At 42.0% G+C, this 24,388-nt stretch overlaps 1 protein-coding gene across 1 annotated transcript in view; it reads left to right on the forward strand.

Annotated features, from left to right (window-relative positions):
* The first annotated feature begins 1,396 nt into the window (after positions 1–1,396).
* The window catches only part of AKIRIN2 (akirin 2), a 28,201-nt gene continuing 5,209 nt past the window's right edge, over positions 1,397–24,388 (forward strand). Inside the window, exons 1-2 of the mRNA XM_023205262.2 lie at positions 1,397–2,234; positions 22,658–22,801. Coding sequence (XP_023061030.1) covers positions 2,000–2,234; positions 22,658–22,801 — 379 coding nt within the window. The 5' untranslated portion in view covers positions 1,397–1,999. The remainder of the gene's footprint in view (positions 2,235–22,657; positions 22,802–24,388) is intronic.

Below are 24,388 nucleotides of genomic sequence, written 5' to 3' on the forward strand. Positions count from 1 at the left end.
ACCTCCGCCTCCCGGGTTCAAGCGATTCTTCTGCCTCAGTCTCCTGAGTAGCTGGGACTACAGGCGCGTGCTACCACGCCCGGCTAATTTTTTGTATTTTTCGTAGAGACAGGGTTTCACCATGTTGACCAGGCTGGCCCCGAACTCCTGACCTCGTGATCTGCCTGCCTCGGCCTCTCAGTGCTGGGATTACAGGCGTGAGCCACCGCGCCCGGCATCCCTTTCTTTTCTTTTCATTTTTTTGAGACAGAGTCTCGCTCTGTCACCCAGGCTGGAGTGCAGTGGCACCATGTGGGCTCACTGCAACCTCCACCTCCTGGGTTCAAGCGATTCTCCTGTCTCAGCCTCCCAAGTAGCTGGGATTACAGGCGCGTGCCACCACGCTCGGCTAATTTTTGTATTTTTAGTAGAGACGGGGTTTCACCATGTTGACCAGGCTGGTCTCGAACTCCTGACCTCAGGCAGATCCACCTGCCTTGGCCTCCCAAAGTGCTGGGATAACAGGCGCGAGCCACCATGCCCCGCTACCTGATCACTTTCTAAATTAGTGCTGTATTTGTTTCTTATTTTAGGTATCTGATTAAAAATACAACTTTTAGAAACATTTTTCCCTCCGCTTACAAAATGGACCCATCCAATATCTGTTACCTAAACGTTTCACTGTCTTTTGATTAGTTTTGTACCAAAATTCACAATATATGCACCAGTATTCAATAGAAATAATGCAATGTCTGATACCACTTGTTTTTTACCCAAAGCAAAACAATTTGATTCTGTAAGTCGTTCAAATCCTATTCATTTTCAGAAGCAAAGCTGGCTTTACGGAATTTAACTAGTGGATGAAGCAGCTACCTGGGAAGGGCAAAGCATCGAGTTCAATCAAGGATCCTGTAACCTGATACTATTACTGTTGTTCTGTCTGCCAGTCCTAAATAGGTTTCATAATATCATTATCTCCTATCCTCTCCATGTTAAAGGTCTTGTTTTGGGTACTGTCGATACCGAAATTAATCTAACTTTGACTAGAGATTGGCTTATTATATTTCCCAGATCTTAAATCACTGTGGGAGCAACTATATAAAGAATCTTAAAAGAGTTCTACGTCGCTTAGCTTGCTTTTTCCACCGGTTCTCTTTTCCGTCTCCCACACTGTCTCAGAACCTTTTCTTTTTTCTCTTTTGCTTAGTTCCTTTTACACTCAAGCTGTGTAGGGGGATTTAAATTCCAACCCGGAACTCGGAATCGCGCGCCTTGCATCACGGAAGTCGTAGTTTCTATAACTCCTCCCTTCCCGTCCTTCAAGCCGATTCCTCCCCGCAGCTAAAAACTACAACTCCCAAAATGCATCCTCGGTTTGGCCCGCCCCCGTGCGCACGCGCTCTGAGGCCGCCGGATTTGAATCGGCGGCGTTGTTATTGACGCCATATTGGGGCCGGCGGCGGGTGGGAGAGTCCTACGGGGGAGGGGGAAGCGGTTGGACGTGTTCGCTTGCGGTCGTGCTGCCGCAGCCACCTCGCAATCTCTCTGCATCGATCGCCGCTCTCAATCTACTGACCGTACTCGGGCGTATTAGGAGCCGCGTTCCAGCCTCACGCCCCACGGTGCTGTTTTCGACTTCAGAAAGGATCTAGTCTCAGCACAGAAGCGCCTCAGGCGGGGCGCAAAGCTCGAGCGGACGGCGGGGGCGGCCGGAGCCTCTCCCGGGGGAGCCGCGCCTGAGGAGGCGGAAGAGCCCCCCTGACGCGACTGGCGTGTGCTTCTGCCCGCCACCGCCCCTCCCGCTCTCACCCGGGCCGTCCCTGGCCACTGCCCCTGCCGCGGAGGCAGCGGCGGCGGCGGCTCTCTTTTCCACAGCCGGCGCTCTGAGACCCGCTTGGCTCTTGAGCCCGTCGGGTAGGCTCTCCTCGAGTTCCCGCTTCTTCCCTCTTTCCCTCGCCCTCTTCCTCTCGTCACCCCTCCCCGACCCCGCCCGAGCCCGGCGCCTCAGCTGCCCCCGGCCATGGCGTGCGGAGCCACTCTGAAAAGGACTCTGGATTTCGACCCGCTGTTGAGCCCGGCGTCCCCGAAGCGGAGGCGATGTGCGCCATTGTCGGCGCCCACCTCGGCCGCTGCCTCTCCGTTGTCGGCGGCCGCGGCCACTGCCGCCTCCTTCTCGGCTGCGGCCGCCTCGCCGCAGAAGTATCTCCGAATGGAGCCATCCCCCTTCGGCGACGTCTCCTCCCGCCTCACCACAGGTGGGACCCGGCCCCGCGGCCGCCGGGGTAGTCGAAAGAACAGGGGTCCTGGGGCGTGGGATGCGGCCCCTGGGGTGGGGGTACCGGACTGTGTGGTTCTGGTTCTTAGCAAAGTAGTAGGGCAGCCACATTTTTCATTAGGTCCTCGTAGCCCGAGGACCTAATAAGACACAATAGAAATGGGCTGATGTCAAGGGGGTAGTGTTTGGAGGTGGGTAGGGGCTTTGCCTTGTCGGTATTGGGTAGAACAGGGACATCTTTTTCTTTGGGCCGAATGATTGGAATTGTTTCCGTAGTCGCTGGAGACTCAGCGGAAATGATTAGAGAGGGCGATATTACTCGTAAATTTAGGCGAAAGGGTCACGTTTCGCCCCAATCTCGATGTGTGCCTGTCGGAATCGATTGGTTGCAGCTATTAACTCTGGGACTGGGTGGTTTTGAGGCGAGGCTACAGCCCCTCCTCCAGTTCAGACATGGCTGATTTTAGTATAGTGGGGGTGGGGGGTGGGGATGGATGTCACTGGGGCGAGATCTAGGCCTGTCATTAATCACCCACAAGAACGCCACTTTGGCTGAGTCAAGACCTGTTTCCTTAGCAGGGTCAACAACAAAGAAAACGCTCTTCCCGAGTACTGTAATATGATCATACTGTACGTCTAGACCTTGAGAAATCTTGAACTTTTAATAAGCATATTGCATTGAAAATTGGGGCTGAGGAGTTGTTTTTATTTGGAAATGCTTTATTTTTGCCCAACAAAGTATGTTGGGAGAAAACAACCTAGCCTTGAGGATAATGAAGAAATCAACCCAGCATTCCAAGGGACTAAAGACTTTTGCTTTTCATCTTGAAACATTTCCTGAGAGAGACTATGGGGAATGTCTTTTGGCTGCTTTGTAGGGCATGTGTATGCCCAGTTTTTTCTGTACTTTGAAATCCTTGTGTGCCCCTGGCACAGTCCTAGGATAGGCTTTTGTGGATTGAAGTGTAAATGTTTCCTTTGTGTGTAGCATGCAAAGATTTCTGTGTGAGCCTTTAGTAATAATATCACCCTTTAAACAAAGCCTTTTCATAGCTTGATTTAAATGTCTCATTATCATTAGCTTAAAAAAGTGAAGTATATACCTCTAAGTTTGGTGACTTCCATTTGAAACTGACTTTAGTGTTTTTTTTTCTTTATGTCACATTTTGAAATACTTTCTAAATCCATGGAGTGACCCTCGAATATGCAAGCTACCATTTTTGCTATTAAATATTTGATCTAATTTAAGGACATACTATTTTAGAGTTGTAGTGAGTTGTCACGGAAATTCTCGGATAAATTTATTTAATGACCTTACTAACTGTCTTTTAATTAGATTGAAAAGGCATTTGTTGATTGTTAGGCTTTACTTTGAAAAAAAAAAAAAGGAAACAGCCAATGTCAAGAATGAGCTACTGGTGGTTGACATAGTGAAATGGTATCATTGGAAATTGAAATGAAATCTGTACTTAACTAATAAGGCCATTTCAAAATAAGGTCATTAAGTAGCTAACCAATAAATTTCAGTCGAGGGAGTGAATTAATACAGTGCTAGGTTTGGGAATTAAAGTACTATATCTCAATGGGAAAATAATCTTGGGCATGTGTGTAAACCAGTGGAGGTTATAACATGTTCCACCGCTTTAAAGCACACTTACTCGGAAAGAACTGTGATGCTTTGTAAACCTGACTTTTCATTGGCATATCTGTAGCGTTGGTTAATACAATTGGCTCCATATTATCTCAAGTTTAAATTAATTGAAGTATCATAGTAAAACGACTGGAATTATTGGAACTGTTTAAGCCAGCCGATTCAGATTCACATTCACTTTCCAAAATACTGCTATTCTGTTCTTCAAGGTGTTTTTTTGACATCTACTTTGGAAGTTTGATTATATCCTGAAACCTAAAATCACATCCTAATTGATTCTGAGTCTGCTGAAAGTTATTCTAACTAATCTGAATATTATCTTAAAAAGTTGACTTGAGAAAACAAGTTGAAATTGAAGTTTTGACTTGCTAAAATTACATTTTTTAAACTGTAGTTTTGAATGACATTCTAAATGTAATTTAATTTGACTTTGTGTTTATATGGCCAGTTTGGGGTATGGTCCTGTATGTTTTTTGTAATGCCATAATGGGAGCTGCAGTGTTGTGCAGGTATCAAAGAGCTTCCCCGTTTTCATGTTACTAAACTTGGAAATAATTTTCTCATGCACCTGATTTTTAGCTTCCTATTTTAACACCGATTATTCTTAAACTTTATGGGAGTAAATACCTATCTGTCATTAACTAAAATGAAGAGTTAGGATTGGAAGTAGACAGTGGCTTACCAAATTGAGATTGGCGAACTTTCGGGAACTCTGTTTTCCTTTCACATCTGTGAGTTCAAATATAATACAAATAATGTAGAATTAGAGTACTAAAGTGAATTTTTTTCAGAGCATGTATACAATTTATTTTATCATTGTTCTCCTCTGGATATTTTCAGTTTCTGATGGCATAGCTGAAGTCATGTTGTGGCTTTTATTAGTTTCAGGAACTTGGATGTTTTAAACCTTAGCTATCATTTTAGTCATCCCAGGAAGTTTGACTTGACTATTCTTATTTAAATATTTTTCAAACTGTTGCAACTTAATGCTAGGAAAAAGGAAGGACTAGCTGAGCTGAAGGAAGTTAAGATTGCTTTCTTAACCGCAAGGCTTAGAGCCTTTATTATGCTAATTGGCATTATGAATATTTTAGGGGCTCCTTAACACACAGATATCCCAAACCTGTTTTTTAGGACACTCAAGTGTTACTACTTCAGAAATGCTGTCCAGGGTCTAGGGGTGGTTGACAAAGTACAGCCATATTTTTGTGTAGCCTGAGAGCTAAGAATGTTCTTTACATTTTTTAAATGGTTGGAAAAGAATCAAAAGAAGTATTTTGTGACACGTGAGAATTATGTGAAATTCAAATTTCAGTGTCCATAAATAAAATTTTATTGGAACACAGCTGTGCTCATTCTTTTTTTTTTTTTTTAAAGTGTTGTTCATTGCAGGTGACGATGGCAGAGTTGAATAGTTGTCACAGAGAGTGTATTGCCCCGAAAACTCCATATTAGCTCCCTAGTGTTTACAGAAAAAGTTTGCTTACCCTCGTGTGGGGTGTCAGCAGTGAGGTTTATAATACCCCTGGGTATGGGAAAGGAAAAGTGATCAGTGGAAGTAAAGGGAGGGGGGAGTAGAGGCATCCAATATCGTTGGGGAAAGGGAATACCTCTAGTAGCTGCATCAATACTTATCCTGGTAAGTTAGTTGAAAACCAAAATATGCTTTACAATTGGTTTTTGAAACATCTGGTAATACTACCATTTAGCCAAAAGATTGTTATGACATTCCCAAGAGAGAATAAAACCAAAATATTGCAACATTGTAAGAGACCATCAATCAAATCCAACACATTGTTTTCATTATTATGTAGTGAATGAATGGTCTGAAGATACCCTTCTGTGAATGTTCATGTATTTGTGAGTTTGTTAGGCACATTAATTCACATTGTTTATGGCTTGGTACCATTACTCTAGTCTGCCTTAGGAATTGAATTCTGTGAAGAGTTAAGTTCCTTTGTAAGAACTCATTGTGCTTGCTGGAAACTTGCCATTAAAAATGGAAACTACAGCTTGTGAATGGAGAAGGGTTTACAAGAACATAGATTGTTCACCAGACATTGATGCATGCCTGCAAACGGAGACACCAGCTGGCTTAAATGAAATATAAATGGTTCTAGGCAAACAAATGAGACGTCTGTTGGAGGAGGCAGCATCTCACTTCAGATGTCATTTATATTGAGCCAGAAGTATTTTTTAATATTTTGTGGTTATTTAGACAGCTGTTAAGTTGCTCCTAGTTTCTCACTGGATTTGGCGAATAAATGTTTTTAATGGTCTTTGTACTTTGAATCTTAAACCTGATATTCTATTTAGGACTGTATGTAGCTGCAGTTACTGTGTATTTCTATGACTTATGCATTTAAGAATCCTGTAAGTTTATGGCCATTAAAAACTGCAGTTGTATTCTGATATCGAGATTTTTTTTTTTTTTTTGAGACAAAGTTGTACCCAGGCTGGAGTGCAGTAGCGTGATCTCAGGTCATTGCAACCTGCATCTCCTGGGTTCAAGCGATTCTTGCGCCTCAGCCTCTGGAGCAGCTGGGATTACAGGTGTGTGCCACCACACCTGGCTGATTTGTGTGTGTGTGTGTATTTTTAGTAGAGACGGAGTTTCACTGTGTTGGCAGGGCTGGTCTTGAACTCCTGACCTCAGGTGGTCCCACTGCCTTAGCCTCACAAAGTGCTGGGATTATAGGTGTGAGCCTCTGTCCCCGGCTTTTTGTTTGTTTGTTTGTTTTGAGATGGAGTCTCACTCTGTCGCCTAGGCTGGAGTGCAGTGGCGCATTCTTGGCTCACTGCAACCTCTGTCTCCTGGTTTGAAGTGATTCTCCTGCCTCTGCCTCCCGAGTAGCTGGGCTTACAGGCGCACACCACCACGCCTAGCTAATTTTTGTATTTTTGGTAGAGATGGAGTTTCACCATTTTGGTCAGGCTGGTCTTGGACTCCTGGCCTCATGATCCACCCACCTCAGCCTCCCAAAGTGTTGGGATTACAGGTGTGAGCCACCGCTCCCGGCTTTTTTTTTTTTTTTTTTTGAGACAAGTCTCGCTCTGTCGCCCAGGCTGGAGTGCAGTGGTGCAATCTCTACTCACTGCAAGCTCGGCCTCCCAGGTTCACACCATTCCCCTGCCTTAGCCTCCCAAATAGCTGGGACTACAGGCGTCTGCCACCACGCCCGGCTAATATTTTGTATTTTTAGTAGAGACAGGGTTTCATCGTATTAGCCAGGATGGTCTCCTGGCCTCGTGATCCGCCTGCCTCAGCCTCCCAAAGTACTGGGATTACAGTTGTGAGCCACTGTGCCCGGCCCCTGGCTTTTTTATTAAGGTAGAAAAATAAAGCCTAACTTGAGCACAGCAACACATAGGCTAAACATGGCTAGATTAGAGGTTAGCCCCTCTTTAGGTGTGGAAGGTACTAGCCACTGTGGTTGCCATGGAGACATAACCTGAGATGTAAAGGAGAATAAATTTCTTCAGTTTTTTAATGGTTTTATAGGAAAAAGAATGTAGTACATATTAATCAGGTCTTTGTTTTGTTTTTTTTGAGACAGAGTCTTGGCTTTGTCACCTAGGCTGGAGTGTAATGACACAATCTCGGCTCACTGCAATCTCTGCCTCCTGGGCTCAAATGATCCTCCTGCCCCAGCCTCTCAAGTACCTGGGGCTACAGGCATGTGCCACCATGCCGAGCTAATTTTTGTATTTTTTTTTGGAGAGATGGGATTTCACCATGTTGCCCAGGCTGGTTTCAAACTCCGACGGCTCAAGCAATCTGCCTGCTTCGGCCTCCCAATGTGCTGGGATTATAGATTTGAGCTGCTGTGCCTGGCAGGTTTTTTCTGCTAAGTATTTTGATAGACCTAGAAAGACAGTGATAGAAAGCTTTCGTTTTGAAAGACTGCGAGTAAAAGCTTCAGTGGAAGTGCCCAGTTGTGAGTATCGTTCCTATTTGAAAAGATATTTTTTTTCTTTATTAAAGAAGAATGTGAAGTAATAGCATGGGTTAAGTTTGGGCCTCTTGAATAGTTGGTTCATTAAACTAGATAATGTTACTGGGAGTGGGAGTAGGTATTTTCAAGTACCTATCAGTGAATTAGTTAACCAGCAATTTGTAGTCCCTGTAGTCCTTGTGTGAACCCTATGCCTAACACTGTTGATTCACAGAATGTTCTTTACATATGTGAAATTGCAGGGAATTTCTTGCCGTTGAGAGAACTACCTGCTTTTAAAAAGGTATGAGAGAAAATGCTTAAGCCTATACAAACCAATTGGGCACCTGAAGTTGCTAAAGAAGTCTTCACAAATGGATTTAGTTCAAAGAGATTCATCTTTAATTTTATTGCTGACTACAGGATTGTGGAACTCGGCTTACCTCCAGTGTTTCTTAGCTTTCTAAACACACCTGAGAGATACACTGTCTCAGCAGCAGTCTCACTGTAGCCATGACTGTTAACAGGAATATCTCCTGAATTTTGGGGGCTGGGATGAATCTTGGGACTTGAATATGGTGGTTTGAAAATAGCCCGCAAGATTCTTATCTGCCATACCTTCCCTTTTAATGTCACAAATAGTTTTAAAATGCTAAATTTATTTGTTGAATTAAGTCTTGACATTTCCCAAGCTTCTTAGAGTTGCTATGGTTGAAAAGAAATGTAATTTCAGTTTTACCCTATAATTCTGTACCAAATTTTCTTTTTAGACTGTTCTATGACATTGTCATAATGTGTAACATTTTTTGACAAAAAATGTGACTCAAACGAGTCGTAATAAATACTGCAATTAGTTTAAGACTTTGAATAATACTTTTCTGAGGCACTTTAAGTATACTCAGTATTCATTTTTCTGGATAATGATGAGAAACATGGATTACGTGAATTACAATATTTTAAGTAGCCCCATGTGTAAGAATTTCTCTATTATCAGATATTTGCTCATCGGAAGAAACATTTTAAAAGGTTTTACAGGATTTTTAGAAGAGAATACTTTTTAATACAAAGTTCTGATTTATTTCTAAATAAATTTATTTGTTATAACAAGTTTCTCACATGAGATGATATTGTAGCCATATTAAGCAGGGAATCCTTGCAGGTAATTTAAAATTCTAGTGGATATTAGTCTGTCAGCTTTGATACTTATTTTGGGCCTATTGATCAGAATTTTACAGTATAACATATTTTGTAATATTTCTTGTGATCAGGATTTTACAGTATAACAGTTTTTGTAATGTTTCTTACATTTCTTACATGTAGGCTTTGTTGGGTGGTGAACTTTCTAGCACTAAGAAAGCAGCTCGTAATAATATACTTTTAGTTTGTCTTGGGGTGTAGCTTTTTTTCCCTTTAGTTTTTATCTGTCACAAGTGTCATAAGCAGATCATCTTGAGATGTACTAGTGGATATTCTGATTTTATTAACATTGTTATCTTTCCATAAATACAACTTCTGGATTTGACTTTTTAGGTCCTTTGATGTACCTGGATTTTCTTAACATTATTAAAACATTTAAATTATTCTTCTAGAAGTCACTTGTTCAAACCCTTATGAGCCTCATTTGAGTTCCAGGTACTGCACTGGCTAGGCAAAGAGTAAGAGTCTCTCTTGAGAGACTGATGATAGAGCGGCCACTGTTGATACTTTATTAGCTAGCACTTTATCAGTATACCTATTTTCATTTCTTATTAACATTTTTCTATATTAGTGTTCATTTCCCCTTTGATAGCCTAAGTATTAAAATTGGTTTACTGATTAAATCACTTCTGAAAAAGTTTTTTTCCTAAAAGTATTAAGGCTTGTTTACTAAGTTTCTGAAATTGTGTCAGTATATGATGTGTATTCTCACTTTGGTTAGCATTCATTTTCATTTCTGTTAATGTTAATTCTTATAAAACTCCCTCAAAAAAATCGAACTAGACGGAATGGTTGGAGAGAGGGACTTGGATTTTTCTTTTGTTTCTTTTTGTTGAACTGATTAGCAAATGAAGAGTAGAATGTACAGTGAAGTTTGAAGAAAGCCAATTTTTCAAACATGACTGTCCCTCTGAACTGTGCCTTTTAATTATGAAAGGAGATTGCCTTGTTCCTCCCACTAAAATATGATTAGAACTTCTCTAACTGGTATACTTGATTTAAAGTATAGAAGATTTTAGTTGCTGTGATAGAGAGGGGGACTTGATGCTGTCCGTGACAATCTTTCATAGCCCAGGGTAAAATAGTGCATTATCAGAGCCTGGCATTGTAATCAGTTGAACATGTGTGGAAATACTGACCTATCAACTTGGAATAATTCTTCACTTTTTTTTTTTTTGAGACGGAGTCTCGCTCTGTCACCCAGGCTGGAGGGCAGTGGCACGATCTCGGCTCACTGCAACCTCCACCTCCTGGGTTCAAGCGATTCTCCTGCCTTAGCCTCCTGAGTAGCTGGGATTACAGGTGCGTGCTGCCACGCCTGTGTAATTGTATTTTTAGTAGAGATGGGGTTTCACCATGTTGGTTAGGCTGACGTCGAACTCCTAACCTCATGATCTGCCCACCTGGGCCTTCCAAAGTGCTGGAATTACAGGCGTGAGCCTCTGCGCCTGGCCATTTCTTAACTTCTAAAACACCAGTAAAACATTCTGGTTAGATACAAATGCCTGTCCTAAGAGGAGGCATTTTAGACTCTTTAAGCATCCCTTATATACATTTCTGGATGTAACATGAAGAGGTGTTACGGTTTTTTTTTTTTATAGCTAGTGATCGCTGTTTCAGGAGTCTCATTAGATGAGAGTTATGCTTCATTTTGGTTATTGCCTTTTTTTTGGGGGGGGGGTCGGAGTCTCACTCTGTCACCCAGGCTAGAGTGCAGTGGCGCAATCTCGGCTCACTGCAACCTCCACCCACTGCAACCTCCACCTTCTGGGTTCAAGCGATTCTCCTGCCCCAGCCTCCCAAATAGCTGGGACCACAGGCACGTGCCACCACACCCAGCTCCTTTTTTTGTATTTTTAGTAGGGATGAGGTTTCACTGCGTTAGCTGGGATGGTCTTGATCTCCTGACCTCGTGATCCGCCAGCCTCTGCCTCCCAAAGTGCTGGGATTACAGGCATGAGCCACTGCGCCTGGCCCGTTATTGCCTTCTTGACAATCGCATTTTTGAAGTTTCAGTGTATGAAAGTATAAATTATGCATAGTATTGATGTCTCTAACTCCTATTTTCTAAAAATTAGCTTTCCTTATTGTGATATTTTGAGACAGAGTCTTACTCTGTCACGCAGGCTGGAGTGCAGTGGCATGATCTTGGCTCACTACAGTCTGCCTCCTGGGTTGAAGTGATCTTCCTGCCTTAGCCTTCTGAGTAGCTGGGATTACAGGCATGCGCCACCGCGCCCGGCTAATTTTTGTGTTTTTAGTAGAGACGGGGTTTTGCTATGTTGGCCAAGCTGGTCTTGAACTCCTGACCTCAGGTGATCTGCCCGCCTCTGTCTCCCAAAGTGCTGGGATTACAGGCTTGAGCCACCACGCCCAGCCCATTGTGATTTATTTTAACGTTAGATGCTAATAGAATTTTGACTAAGTGTAGTAATATACTACTGGATAGGGTAGTAGATGCTAAGAACTTGGGCCCTGAGGTCAAACCTGGCTCTGCCATGTTCAAGCTGTGTGACATTTCAGAAGACACTGAAGCAGAGCCTCATTTTTCTCATCTCAGGAAATGTGCACATGATGATAGTAGCATCTGCCTCTTAGGGTTGTTGTGAGAATTATGAGCATTTACTGGCCAAGTGATGGAAACGGTCTCAAGAAGGCAACCTCAAATGGGACTTTTATTGACCAGCAATTTTGCCTTTCATTGAATAAGCCTGCCATCTGCAAAAGAAGAGTTGCCATCAAATCACAGTTTTTCCATTGTTTTTAGTACCAGCACTACTGACATTTGAGCCTGTCCTGTTTTAGTATCATCGAGGATTAAATAATTATGAAAGCACTGTATACAGTGAGGGAAATATTCCACTTTTCTCCAAAGTAACCTTATCCTCTTGATTATTCCCTTTTTCTTCTCTCAATTGGATCTTTGCTTTTGTCTTTATATATTCCCAAGTCTTTCATGAGAAAGTAAAAGAACAAAACATACTCAAATTCCTCCAGCTATCTTCTAGATCTCTTCCACTTCAAAATCAAATTCAAAGAGCTTTCAAATAGTCTGTTTGCTTCCATTTCTTCAGTTCTCAATTCCTGACATGCCTCAAGCAGCTCCTGTGAGGTCATCAGTGACTTCCATGACACTCAATCAGTCCTCCTCTTATTTGACCTTTCTTTCAGCATTCTTCCTGCTGGCACACTACTTTCTTTTTGAAATGCTTTTTTTTCTTCTTTGACTATAATTTCCCTCTACTCCCTAGCTGTTCTTTTTGTCTTTACCTGGGCATTAAACCTCGTTAATTTTTTAGTTCTAGCTCTAGCTCCATGCTTATCTCACTGCAACCTCTGCCTCCTGGGTTCAAGCAGTTCTCCTGCCTCAGCCACCCAAGTAGCTGGGATTACAGATGTATATCACCATGCCTGGCTAATTTTTGCATTTTTAGTAGAGACAATTTCACCATGTTGGCCAGGCCGCCCTCGAACTCCTAGTGATCCGCCCACCTTGGTCTCCAAGGTGCTGGGATTACAGGTGTGAGCCACCATGCCCAGCCTAATTTGGACCTTTTTATCGTCAGATCTTGTTAGTGCCTTCCCTCTACCACTAGAAGTCAGAATTTTTGTGAAATCCATTGACTTTTAAATGTTCACAACTAATTTACAAAATACATGGGATAAATAAGAGATGTATGTGGACTTCTAATCAGTGCCTTATGTGAGAGGTGGTCTTTTTGTTGTTGAAACCGTCTCACTCTGTTGCCCATGCTGGAGTGCAGTGGTGTAGTCTTGGCTCACTGCAGCCTCCATCTCTTGGGTTCAAGTGATTCTCCTGCCTCAGCCTCCCTAGTGCTGGGGTTACAGGTGCCCGCCATTATGCCTGGCTAACTTTTGTATTTTTAGTAGAGATGAGGTTTCACCATGTTGGTCAGACTGGTCTCGAACTCCTGACCTCAAGCCATCTGCCCAGCTTGGCCTCCCAAAGTGCTAGGATTACTGGCGTGAGCGACCGTGCCTGGCCTGAGAGGGGGTCTTAATTCCTCTTTTAAAAAGCGGTCATGTTGGTAAAGTAAATGAATTGCTTCATCATCTGTCACATAATGACGAATATGAATTTCCTTTTTTAAAGTGTATTAGGAGAGATGGAGTAATCATTGTATATAGGTTAATGTCATGTAATGAGTTTTCCTAAGTAGGTCCAATCAAGTTAAATTAATTTGCAGAATATTTTCCTCCTAGGGGAGGGGTATGTCTAACTTAGAATTACACTTGGAATTACACTTGATCTTAGCCAAAAGGCTGAGAAGCAATGAACTTACAACTATAAAAACCATTCAGGTGAGGGTGGCAAAATGATTTTAAGTTAGCTTAGATATTTTCGTACTTGTAACAACTGGGCTGCTAACGTCTTCCTTTCCTTCCTCTCCACTCCCTAGTATGTCCAATAGTAAACCAACCACTTTTTAAAAAATATTCAATTAAAGGTTTTTTGTTTGTTTGTTCTTCGGTTTTTTTTTTGAGACGGAGTTTCGCTGTTCCCCAGGCTGGAGTTCAATGGTGTGATTTCAGCTCACTGAAACCTCTGCCTCCAGAGCTCAAGCGATTCTCCTGCCTCAGCCTCCCAAGTAACTGGGATTATAGGTGCCCGCCACCATGCTGAGCTAATTTTTTTGTGTTTTTCGTAGAGACAGAGTTTCACCAGGTTGGCCAGGCTAGTCTTGAACTCCTGACCTCAGGTGATCCACCCACCTCAGCCTCCCAAAGTGCTGGGATTACAGGCGTGAGCCACCGCCCTTGGCCAAGGGAGTTGTTATTTTAAGCAGGGGCTAGAAACTTTAAATACGCATAGTTCCAGAGATATAAATGATTTAAAGTAAACTAGGAGGGAACTAGTGAATTCCAGTACTGACCAGCAGCATCACCTCATAAGGAATGTAGAATCTTAAGCTCCACCCTGCAGGGTCTACATTTTAACAAGATCCAGAGGTAATCTGTGTGTGCATTAAAATTGTAGAAGCACTTGAGAACTTAGGCCCAAAAGGTAGCAGTCACTTTGAATCTTCAGCTGAGTTTTGCCATGTTACCTGGTTTTCTAAGAGTTGTCAGAAGTCTGACTTTATATGTAAAACCACCCAGTTTTTAAATGGCTACAAATTAATGTGTTTAAAAAAAATCATGTCCGTGGGGCTGAGTTTGGCCTGTTAGTCATCAGTTTTGCAAATCCTGGTTCCAGGTACGTTTTTTTTTGTTTGTTTTGAGACCAAGTCTCGTTCTGTTGCCCAGGCTGGAGTGCATTGGCACTATCTCGGCTCACTGCAGCTTCCGCCTCCCAGGTTTAAGCGATTGGGATTACAGGCGTGCACCACCTTGCCCGGCGAATTTTTTTGTATTTTTAGTAGAGACGGGGTTTCACCATATTGGCCAGGCAGGTCTCAGAACTCTTGACCTCAGGTGGTCCACCCTCCTCGGCTTCCCAAAGTGCTGGGATTATAGACATGAACCACTGTACCTGGCCCAGGTATGCTAATGTTTTTTTGGGGTGCCTGAACAAGTTGTTATAGGAAATGAGTTTGTTCTTCAGCTTGATTGTGCTGTACTGGAGTCCTCAAAGAGTCTGCTTTCTCAGTCTGTGCAAGGTGGTTTAGGTTCTACATTTATACTTACATAATATTTAACTGTATAAAAGGCATTCATTTATCTTCCCTACGGGAGGAGGAACAACTATAATCACTACAAGGGCAAATTCTTTGATTTCACTGGTACTGTGTAGCCAGTGCTACTTATTTGAAGTAAATTTCTCAATTTGTTAAAACCCTGCAGGTAAGTACCATTGCCCTTGTGGCTGTAGTTAATTGGAATAAGAGCTGAATCTTTTGCTTTGGAACCAAATGTTTCTATAGCATGCACATTTTGGGTTTTGGATTTGGGGCAGTTCAATTTCCACTTCTCCATTTATTGCCCTTTTTCTTTGAGATGGAGTTTTGTTCTTGTTGCCCAGGCTGGCGTGCAATGGCTTAATCTCGGCTCACTGCAACCTCCACCTTCCCCTGGGTTCAAGTGATTCTCCTACCTCAGCCTCCCGAGTAGCTAGGATCACAAGCACGTGCCACCACACTTGGCTAATTTTTTTTTTTTTTTTGGTATTTTTAGTAAAGATGGGGTTTCTCCATGTTGGTCCAGCTGATCTTGAACTCCCTACCTCAGGTGATCTGCCTGTCTCGGCCTCCCAAAGTGCTGGGATCACAGGCGTGAGCCACCGTGCCTGGCATCTTTTTTTTTTTTTTTTTTTTAAGATAGGGTCTTGCCGGGCACGGTGCATCACACCTGTATTCCCAGCACTTTGGGAGGCTGAGGCGGGTGGACACCTGAGGTCAGGAGTTCAAGATGAGCCTGGCCAACCTGGTGAAACTATCTCTACTAAAAATACAAAAATTAGCTGGGCTTGGTGGCAGGCGCCTGTAATCCCAGCTTCTCTGGAGTCTGAGGCAGGAGAATCGCTTGAACCTGGCAGGGGGAGCTTGCAGTGAGCTGAGATCACACTATTGCACTCCAGCCTGGGCGACAGAGCGAGACTCATCTCAAAAAAAAAAAAAACTCAAGGTCTCACTCTCGCCCAGGTTGGAGTGCAGTGGCGCCATTGTAGCTCACTGTAGCCTGGAACTCCTGGATCAAACTAACTTTCTGCCTCATTTTGCCAGTAGCTGGGGACTACAGGGGCAAGCCACCACACCTTGCTAATTTTATTTTTTATGTTTTGTAGAGATAGAGTTTTCACTTTGTTGCTCAGGCTGGTCTCAAACTCCGGGCCTCAAGTGATCCTCCTGCCTCAGCCTTGCATGAGCCACTGCATGTGGCCATGCTTTCTTTGTTATATTTTGGTAGCTTGTAAGTTATTTGAGAAAATACTTAAAAGTAGTTAAGAGCTACATAACAATAGCAACAAGGTTAATGTATCCCCTTAGTGTAAATATAAGCTGGAGATGTAAAACTTAACATTTACCTGCAGTGTTTTAACAAATTGAGTCGTTTCTTTCAAATAAGTAATCGTTGGCTATATGTACCAGTGAAATAATAGTATTTTAAAGTGAATTTAAAATGGCATCAGCTCATTCTTTATAGTTAAATAGCTCTTGGTTGGATAAGAATATTGTCCTTAAGATTCCATCAAGGAGAACATAAGAACTGTTTTAGTTTCTGAAGAGATGATCCTGGGAAAATAGCCAATTAATAAAGATGGGTCTCCATAGCAACTCCAAGTTGTGTTTTGTTTTGTTTGAAAATGGAATTTCGCTCTTGTTGCCCAGGCTGGAGTGCAATGGCGCAATCTCAGCTCACCTCCACCTCTACCTCCTGGGTTCAAGCGATTCTCCTGCCTCAGCCTCCCGAATAGCTGAGATTACAGGCATGTGCCACCACGCCCAGCTAATTTTGCATTTTTTTTTTTTTTTTGAGACGGAGTCTCGCTGAGTCACCTGTACTAGAGTGCAGTGGCCGGATCTCAGCTCACTGCAAGCTCCGCTGCCTTCCGGGTTCACGCCATTCTCTCACCTCAGCCTCCCAAGTAGCTGGGACTACAGGCACGCGCCACCTCGCCCGGCTAGTTTTTTGTATTTTTTAGTAGAGACGGAGTTTCACCATGTTAGCCAGGATGGTAATTTTGCATTTTTAGTAGAGATGGGGTTTCTCCATGTTAGTCAGGCTGGTCTCGAACTCCCAGCCTCAGGTGATCTGCCCACCTCAGCCGTCCAAAGTGCTGGGATTACAGGCATGAGCCACCGTGCCCCGCCCAAGTTGTGCGTTTTAATTTAGAAAGTAATCATGACAGTATCTAGTGTGTAGTTCAGAACCGTACATTGCTCTGTTATTTTGGAACGGTGTCTTAGTTTGAAGTCTTAATGGCTACTGCAAGTGTTCTTTACTTAATTATGTACAGGTTTTCATATCATTTGTGTTCCTGACTAGAACTGGCAGACTTTCTAGATTTTTTTTTTTTTTTTTTGAGACTGAGTCTTGCTCTGTCGCCTGGCTGGAGTGCAGTGGTGCGATCTTGTTTCCCTGCAACCTCCGCCTCTCGTGTTCAAGCAATTCTGCTTCAGCCTCTCAAGTAGCTGGGATTGCAGGCGCCCACCACCATGCCCGGCTAATGTTTGTACTTTTAGTAGAGACGGGGTTTCATGTTGGCCAGGCTGATCTCGAACTCCTGACCTCAGGTGATCTGCCTGCCTTGGCCTTCCAAAGTGCTGGGATTACAGGCATTAACTACCGCACCCAGCCCCAAGATTTCTTTTTTAACCCCATTGTTTGCGTTGTCTTTCTAGGTCCACTTTCATTTTGTTTTCCAAAGATATTCCATGGAGAAATAAATGGTATTGATCTATAAAATGATCCAGAGGGACCCCATACACCTAAACTTAAAACTGTTAGCGAAACCTTAATGTTTGATCTAGTAATGGTGTCTGGAGGAAAATAGTAAAGCTTTATGGGTGTGGAGCAAAAGTTTCTAGTTTCACATGTCAGATTTTTAGAACTTAAATTTATGGAACCTGGAAAGATACTTTGACAGCCCACCCTTCCTTTGTGGTTCTCCTTAAAGTTATTTTTAGTTGCTTCTAATTCCGTGTTCTTTGCTCAGTCTAACCTTGATGCTGTTTGTCCTGCCCCCATCAATTCCATTATGCTTTTTATCCCGTAACTACTTTCTCCTGTTCATATTGTTGACCTTATTCATGGTGCCCAGCATTTCCTAAGTAATCAGTGGCAACTAGAAAGAGGCCTTTTATTTCCACGTTTACAATATTTACTTATTTATTTTTTTGAGACAGAGTTTTCTTTCTTGTTGCCCAGGCTGCAGTGCAATGGCATGATCTCAGCTCACTGCAACCTCTGCCTCCTGGGTTCAAGCAATTCACCTGCCTCTGCCTCCCAAGTAGCTGGGATTACAGGCACCCGCTACTGCACCCAGCTAATTTTTGTATTTTTAGTAGAGATGGGGTTTCACTGTATTGGCCAGGCTGGTCTCAAACTCCTGACCTGAAGTGATCCTCTGGCCTCGGCCTCCGAAAGTGCTGGGATTAAAGGTGTGAGCCACTGCTTTCGGCCTCCTTATTTGTTTTTAAAAATATTCCAAAGAAATAAGTGCTGACTTGTTGATACCACCTAATTAGCAATTTTAGTGACGTGTACTAGTTTTGAGAATGAAAATGCTGTGAGTCATAGAACTCGCTAATAATGACTTCCACTTAGCAGTATTTTATGGTAAAAGAGGTAGTTTTTAGGATTTAGTAAAAGAATATAGAGCCATTTGTGTGCTGTAGGTTGTCTTGAAGATAACTCTCCATATTTTGCTCTAAATGGTTGCTGCAAATTCAGTCTATGCCTCATAAGCCAAATAGGAAGGCATATGATTAAAACTGGAATATGCAACTGATAATACAAGTGAAGCTTGGACTTTTTTCTTTAATGAACTTTAAATTGTGTTGGCAAGACAATGTCAGATATTACATGTACCTTGGATAAAATGTTAACTTGCTGGTTTGATAAGAGATGGTCAGATCTAAGTAGCTTAGGACTAAGTAGACAAGTACTTTACTGATACATGGAAGGCCTTTATCTACCTGGTGTGAAAGCAACTCAGGTCAGCCAAGTATCTAGATTGACCTTAGCAATGTGGTGGTTGTGGAATATTGAATCTGAGGAAGTTTCTTGAGTTATCAGCTTCAAGACCGTTTATATCCCTGGACTGAAATAAATTGAGCTTGAGGCTTGCCATTGCAGTTAGCTGTTTGCTACTTGTGCAGTTGAGATCTTGGCCAAGTTAAATTGGACCCTTCACTGCATAACATTGTTGATCACATGTTACCAGTATTAGAGCATTTGAGGGCACCAGTGTGGCTTAGATGACATAGTTGCATCATATTTGATGTAAAAAGCATGCAGTCAATAGCTTTAAAAATTCTTCAGCTCTTTAGCTGACAGTATCAAGTGTTGGCAAGGATGTGGAACAGCTGGAGCTGTAATACTTTTATGGTAGGAATGCAAAATGACAAAATCACTCTGGAAAATGGTTTCGCGATTTTATTTTGTAAGAACAAAATAAACCCTTCATTTGCCATATGATTAGGCAGCCTATTCCCACTCCTAGGTATTTATCCAAGAGAAATGAAAACATGTCCGCCAAAGACTGATACTTGAATATTCGTAATAGTCCCAAATTGGAAACAGTCTAAATGTCCATTAACAGGAGAAAGGATAGATGTGTATATATGTATACATACATACAATGGAATTCTCACCAGTGAAAAGGAATTTCTGACTCATGCAAAATATATGAATCTCAAAAGCATTTTGCTGAGTGAAAGTTCAGACATAAAAGTCTGTACTCTTTATGATTCCATTTATGTGAAATTCTAGAGAAGGCAAAACTATATAGTAATAGCAGATGAGCGTTGGTAGACTGTACTGGGGAAGTGGTGATGGTGGTAGTGAATTAACTGCAGAGGAGCCCAAGAGAATTTTTTGCAGTGATAAAAAGTTACTTATCATAGTTATGTTAGTTCCAAAACTGTATGTATGTACTTGTCAGAACTCAAATGAATTGTACATTTAAATTGGTTAATTTTGTCATTTGTAAATTACACCTCAAAATGTCAGTGATGTCTCTAAGTGTCTGATGGTACAGAGTTTTACAAAGATAAATTTTTAAAAGTTTTACTGTTTCTTAATTCTGGGTTAGCTTTCATTTGAGATTATCAAATGAACAAATTGAGGTGGTTGTTATACCAGCATTCTTTTGGTACATTTTAGTTGTGCTTTGGTTGGCTTGTGAAGCAGAAGGAACACTAAATCTGAGAATAGCTATGTGGTGATGAAAGAATGTATATAAGTCACACAAAAGATAAATATTAAGGTCAGGTTACTCTAAACTAGTACCGTCGGGGGGCGTGGCGTGGCGGCTGCTGGGGGCCCGGAGCGAAGTACCCCCCGGCGAAGTACCTCCTAAAATCTCTGGTTATAAATAAATTTTATGGCCGGGCACGGTGGCTCAAGCCTGTAATCCCAGCACTTTGGGAGGCCGAGACGGGCGGATCACGAGGTCAGGAGATCGAGACCATCCTGGCTAATATGGTGAAACCCCGTCTCTAATAGAAAATACAAAAAACTAGCCGGGCGACGAGGCGGGCGCCTGTAGTCCCAGCTACTCGGGAGGCTGAGACAGGAGAATGGCGTGAACCCGGGAGGTGGAGCTTGCAGTGAGCTGAGATCCGGCCACTGCACTCCAGCCTGGGCGGCAGAGCAAGACTCCGTCTCAAAAAAAAAAAAAAATAAATAAATAAATAAATAAATTTTATGATGTTTTGAATAGCACTTTTGATCAGGATAATGGTAGCTTTGGACAGAAAGTGATGAATGTGAGGGAAGCTTTCTTTCAGAGAGCAAAATATAAATGCTGGGTGCGGTGGCTCACACCTATAATCCTAGCACTTCGGGAGACCGAGGAAGGTGGATCACCTGAGGTCAGGAGTTCGAGACAGGCCTGACCAATGTGGTGAACCCCTATCTCTACCAAAAATACAAAAATTAGCTGGGCGTGGTAGCTCACGCTTATAGTCCCAGCTACTCGGGAGGCTGATGCAGGCGAATTGCTTGAACCTGGGAGGCAGAGGTTGCAGTGAGCCGGGATCGCGCCACTGCACTCCAGCCTGCATGACTGAGCGATACTCCGTCTCGAAAAGAAAAAAACGCTTTAGATTGCTGTTACTGAAAAGAGGTCTGTTATTTAAAAAACGAGGATATTTGTGTTTGTCCTGGTCGATACCAGATGTTACATTAGTTTTATTGGGTACCTCTGGTGAATATTAGGCAACCTATTTATATCAAGGTATGCTTACCATTCAGTGGACAACTCTTTCATGCCAACACTGATAATTTAATAATTTAACCACTGTCACTCAATTGGAATAACTTTGTTTTCAAATTACAAAGTAGTTCAAATAAATGCAAAACGACTGAAAATGACCATAACCCGTATTAAACAAATGTTAACAAATGAAAAATGTTAAATACAGCTAAAGCACCCCAACATAACCATCCTGAAATTAATCATTATAGACCTGTTTATGTACACACGAATGTGTGATTTTGTACTTAAACCACACATTCATGTATATATAAACAGGTCTTTTTATACAACAAAATTTATGTAAATGGTATCTTTAACTGGATATGTCTTGCAACTTTTTTTCAGTTTAAATAATGAAACAGGCAGTATCTAAAATGTTTAAGGGAACTTATTTGTCTTCCCAGAGTCTCTCAAAAATTCTAAAAATTCTCCTAGGGAAATAAAGTGAGAAAAGAGGTAAGTGACAAGATTTTGTAGATATGGTGGTTATCTACGAAAACCACCAGCATTACATTTTAAAAAGAATTATTGTATGTAAATCTTTAGCTTTCTTTTTTGTGTGTCGTAGAGACAGGGTCCCTCTATGTTGCCCAGGCTGGTCTCGACCTCCTGGCCTCTAGTGACCCTCCCACCTCGACCTCCCAAAGTGCCGTGGTTACAGGTGTTAAGCCACCACACTTCACCAATATCTAACAGTTCTTAAATTAATGCATCATTGTAGAATGGAATGTTAAGGCTACACTTCACTCTGTCAGTCTTTTTATTGCCAGCTAATTGCCACCTAAACATTTCATTTTTGTTTAATCTTGCTTTGGATTTTGATTAGTAAACTTCTAGGGATGTAGTTTCACATTGATAATCTGTTAAATTGGGAGCTATGGAGTGTGGAGGTGTAGTGAGGAAGTCTGGATGGGGAGTGGAAACCCCCAGGTAGGGATTTTCTGGAGGGGCCAGATGGTAATTATTTTGAGTTAGAAATCTTTCTGAAATGAATCATACTGGCCTAAAAGATACGCCAGATACAATTTTACTCATTCATGTGATTGTGGTTCAAGATAATTGCACTGTGGTATAGTGGTTCTTATTTATTGAGGACTTGTCATGTACCAGTCACTTCACATGGTCTCTCCCTCACCCCACCCTCCAGCCCCAAGATTCAGAATGCTATAGTATTCTTAGGTTTTACTGAGCTTAAAATAATTGGCCATGGCCATTTAATGTATGATGACTTTTTTAGTTCCCATCTGCTTTGTCATTTTGTTGACCTACTGTCACTTCAGACTGTTGTGTGCTTGAATATACATAATCCCCCATGCCCCTTCTTATTTATGGGCTTGGGAAAGGCATAAAGGCATTAAAGGCAGTTGGAAAAGCCTGTTAGTGTAATAGTTCTATGTGATGAATAAATGAGCTTTGAGTTTGGAACTCAAGAATCTGAGTAAAATAGGTGTTTGGGTTCAAAGACTCCTTGACCATTATTTTGATTGAAAAACTTTATTTTTGCTAGTCAGTGCTCAGCAAGAATATTGAACAGCTGAATTCCAGTTGGTGTGTATGTGCTAAGTGAATGTCCTCATTTATGCTGAAGTGAGTTCCTACCAGAATGTCAAGTTTTCTGGATATTATTTGAAAGGAATATTTTGGGTAGATTGGTCTACTAAATAATGTTGGAAAGCCAACCTCTTTTTTAATGTGAAAGTTTTTATCTTGCCAAATTTTAACTTTTTTTATTTTAGAACAAATTCTGTACAACATAAAACAAGAGTATAAACGAATGCAGAAGAGAAGACATTTAGAAACAAGTTTCCAACAGACAGATCCGTGTTGTACTTCTGATGCACAGCCACATGCATTTCTCCTCAGTGGACCAGCTTCACCAGGTGATAACATTTCTTTTCATTTACAAAGTTTATTATTTAGAGTGAGAAAAGTTTAATCCAAATTGTCTTTAGTCATTTAAGCTACTCTATCTCCTCTGAGTTTTAAAAAAACATTTATACAAGTAATGCATGACATCTTAAAAATATGGTACAAAATAAGGAATTATCACCTGGATTCCCACTAACCAGAGACAACTACCTGTATAATAATACCCCCAAAGTGGACATCCTGTAAATACTATGATTTGTAGACTTTATTAAAAAAATTAACAATAGGCCAGGCACGGTGGCTCATGCCTGTAATCCCAGCACTTGGGGAGGCCGAGCGAGGTAGACAGGTCACTTGAGGTCAGGAGTTGAGACCAGCCTGGCCAACATGGTAAAACCCTGTCTCTACTGGAAATAGAAAAATTAGCCAGGCATGGTGGCATGTGCCTGTAGTCCCAGCCCCTTGGGAGGCTGAGGTATGAGAATCACTTGAACCCGGGAGGCAGAGGTTGCAGTGAGCTGAGATCGTGCCGCTGCACTCCAGTGAGACTTTGTCTCAAAAAAAAAAAATTAACAGAATACTATATGCTCCTTTGTTAGGTATAGATGTACCTTATCATAACCGAACGCTTATTGATAATTCAACTTAGATGTTTTGCCAGTATAGTATTTTAAGAAATATCCCTGTATACATACCCTCCCTTACACACTTGTCTTATTGGGATAGATTTCTAACGGTGGATTATTATTATTTTTTTTGATCCTGTATCTGTTTTTACCTACCTTTTGTTGGGGGGAGTGTTTGCAAATAACCTTCCTTTAAAAAAAAAAAAAAGGAATAAGGACTACTTGAAGGAAAGAGAAAGTTGAAGGTTTTGCTGAAAGAGAGCCATCAATAGTGGCTCTTACCTTTAGTAAAGTTCTCAGCAAAATAGCTTTTCTTGTGACAACAGTTGCCTTTGTTCAACGCTTTCTCTCCTCCCTCTAGCAAGGGTAGGAAAACCTGGCACAATAAAAAAATTTCGACCAGGCGTGGTGGCTCATGCCTGTAATCCCAGCACTTTGGGAGGCCGAGGCGGGCGGATCATGAGGTCAGGAGATCGAGAACATCCTGGCTAACACAGTGAAACTCCATCATTCTAAAAAAACAAAAAATTAGCTGGGTGTGGTGGCAGGTGCCTGTAGTCCCGGCTACTGAGGTAGGAGAATGGCATGAACCTGGGAGGCAGAGCTTGCAGTGAGCAGAGACTGCACCATTGCACTCCGGCCTGGGCGACAGAGCGAGACTCCGTCTCAAAAAAAAGAAAACAGAAAAAAAAAAAAAAAAAAACAAAGACCATGATATAGTCAAAGAAAATTAGATTAGGAAACATGAAATTGTTCAAAACTAAATACCGCCATGCCCGTTGTGGGGGGCCAGTTATTAGTGGTTGAAACATAGTAAGAGGTGAGGGTTGGGTACTAGACTATATTAGCAGGAAACCAAGATCATTATTTCCTTACTCACTTAGAAGATCAGTTAACTGGCAGTCTTAAGTAACAAAGCTGGGAATGTGAAAAAAATTAAGATAGCCTTGGGTAATTATGGAATAAAGCTGG

The sequence above is a fragment of the Piliocolobus tephrosceles genome, chromosome 5, assembly GCF_002776525.5.
Source record: "Piliocolobus tephrosceles isolate RC106 chromosome 5, ASM277652v3, whole genome shotgun sequence".
In the NCBI taxonomy this organism is placed as follows: domain Eukaryota; kingdom Metazoa; phylum Chordata; class Mammalia; order Primates; family Cercopithecidae; genus Piliocolobus; species Piliocolobus tephrosceles.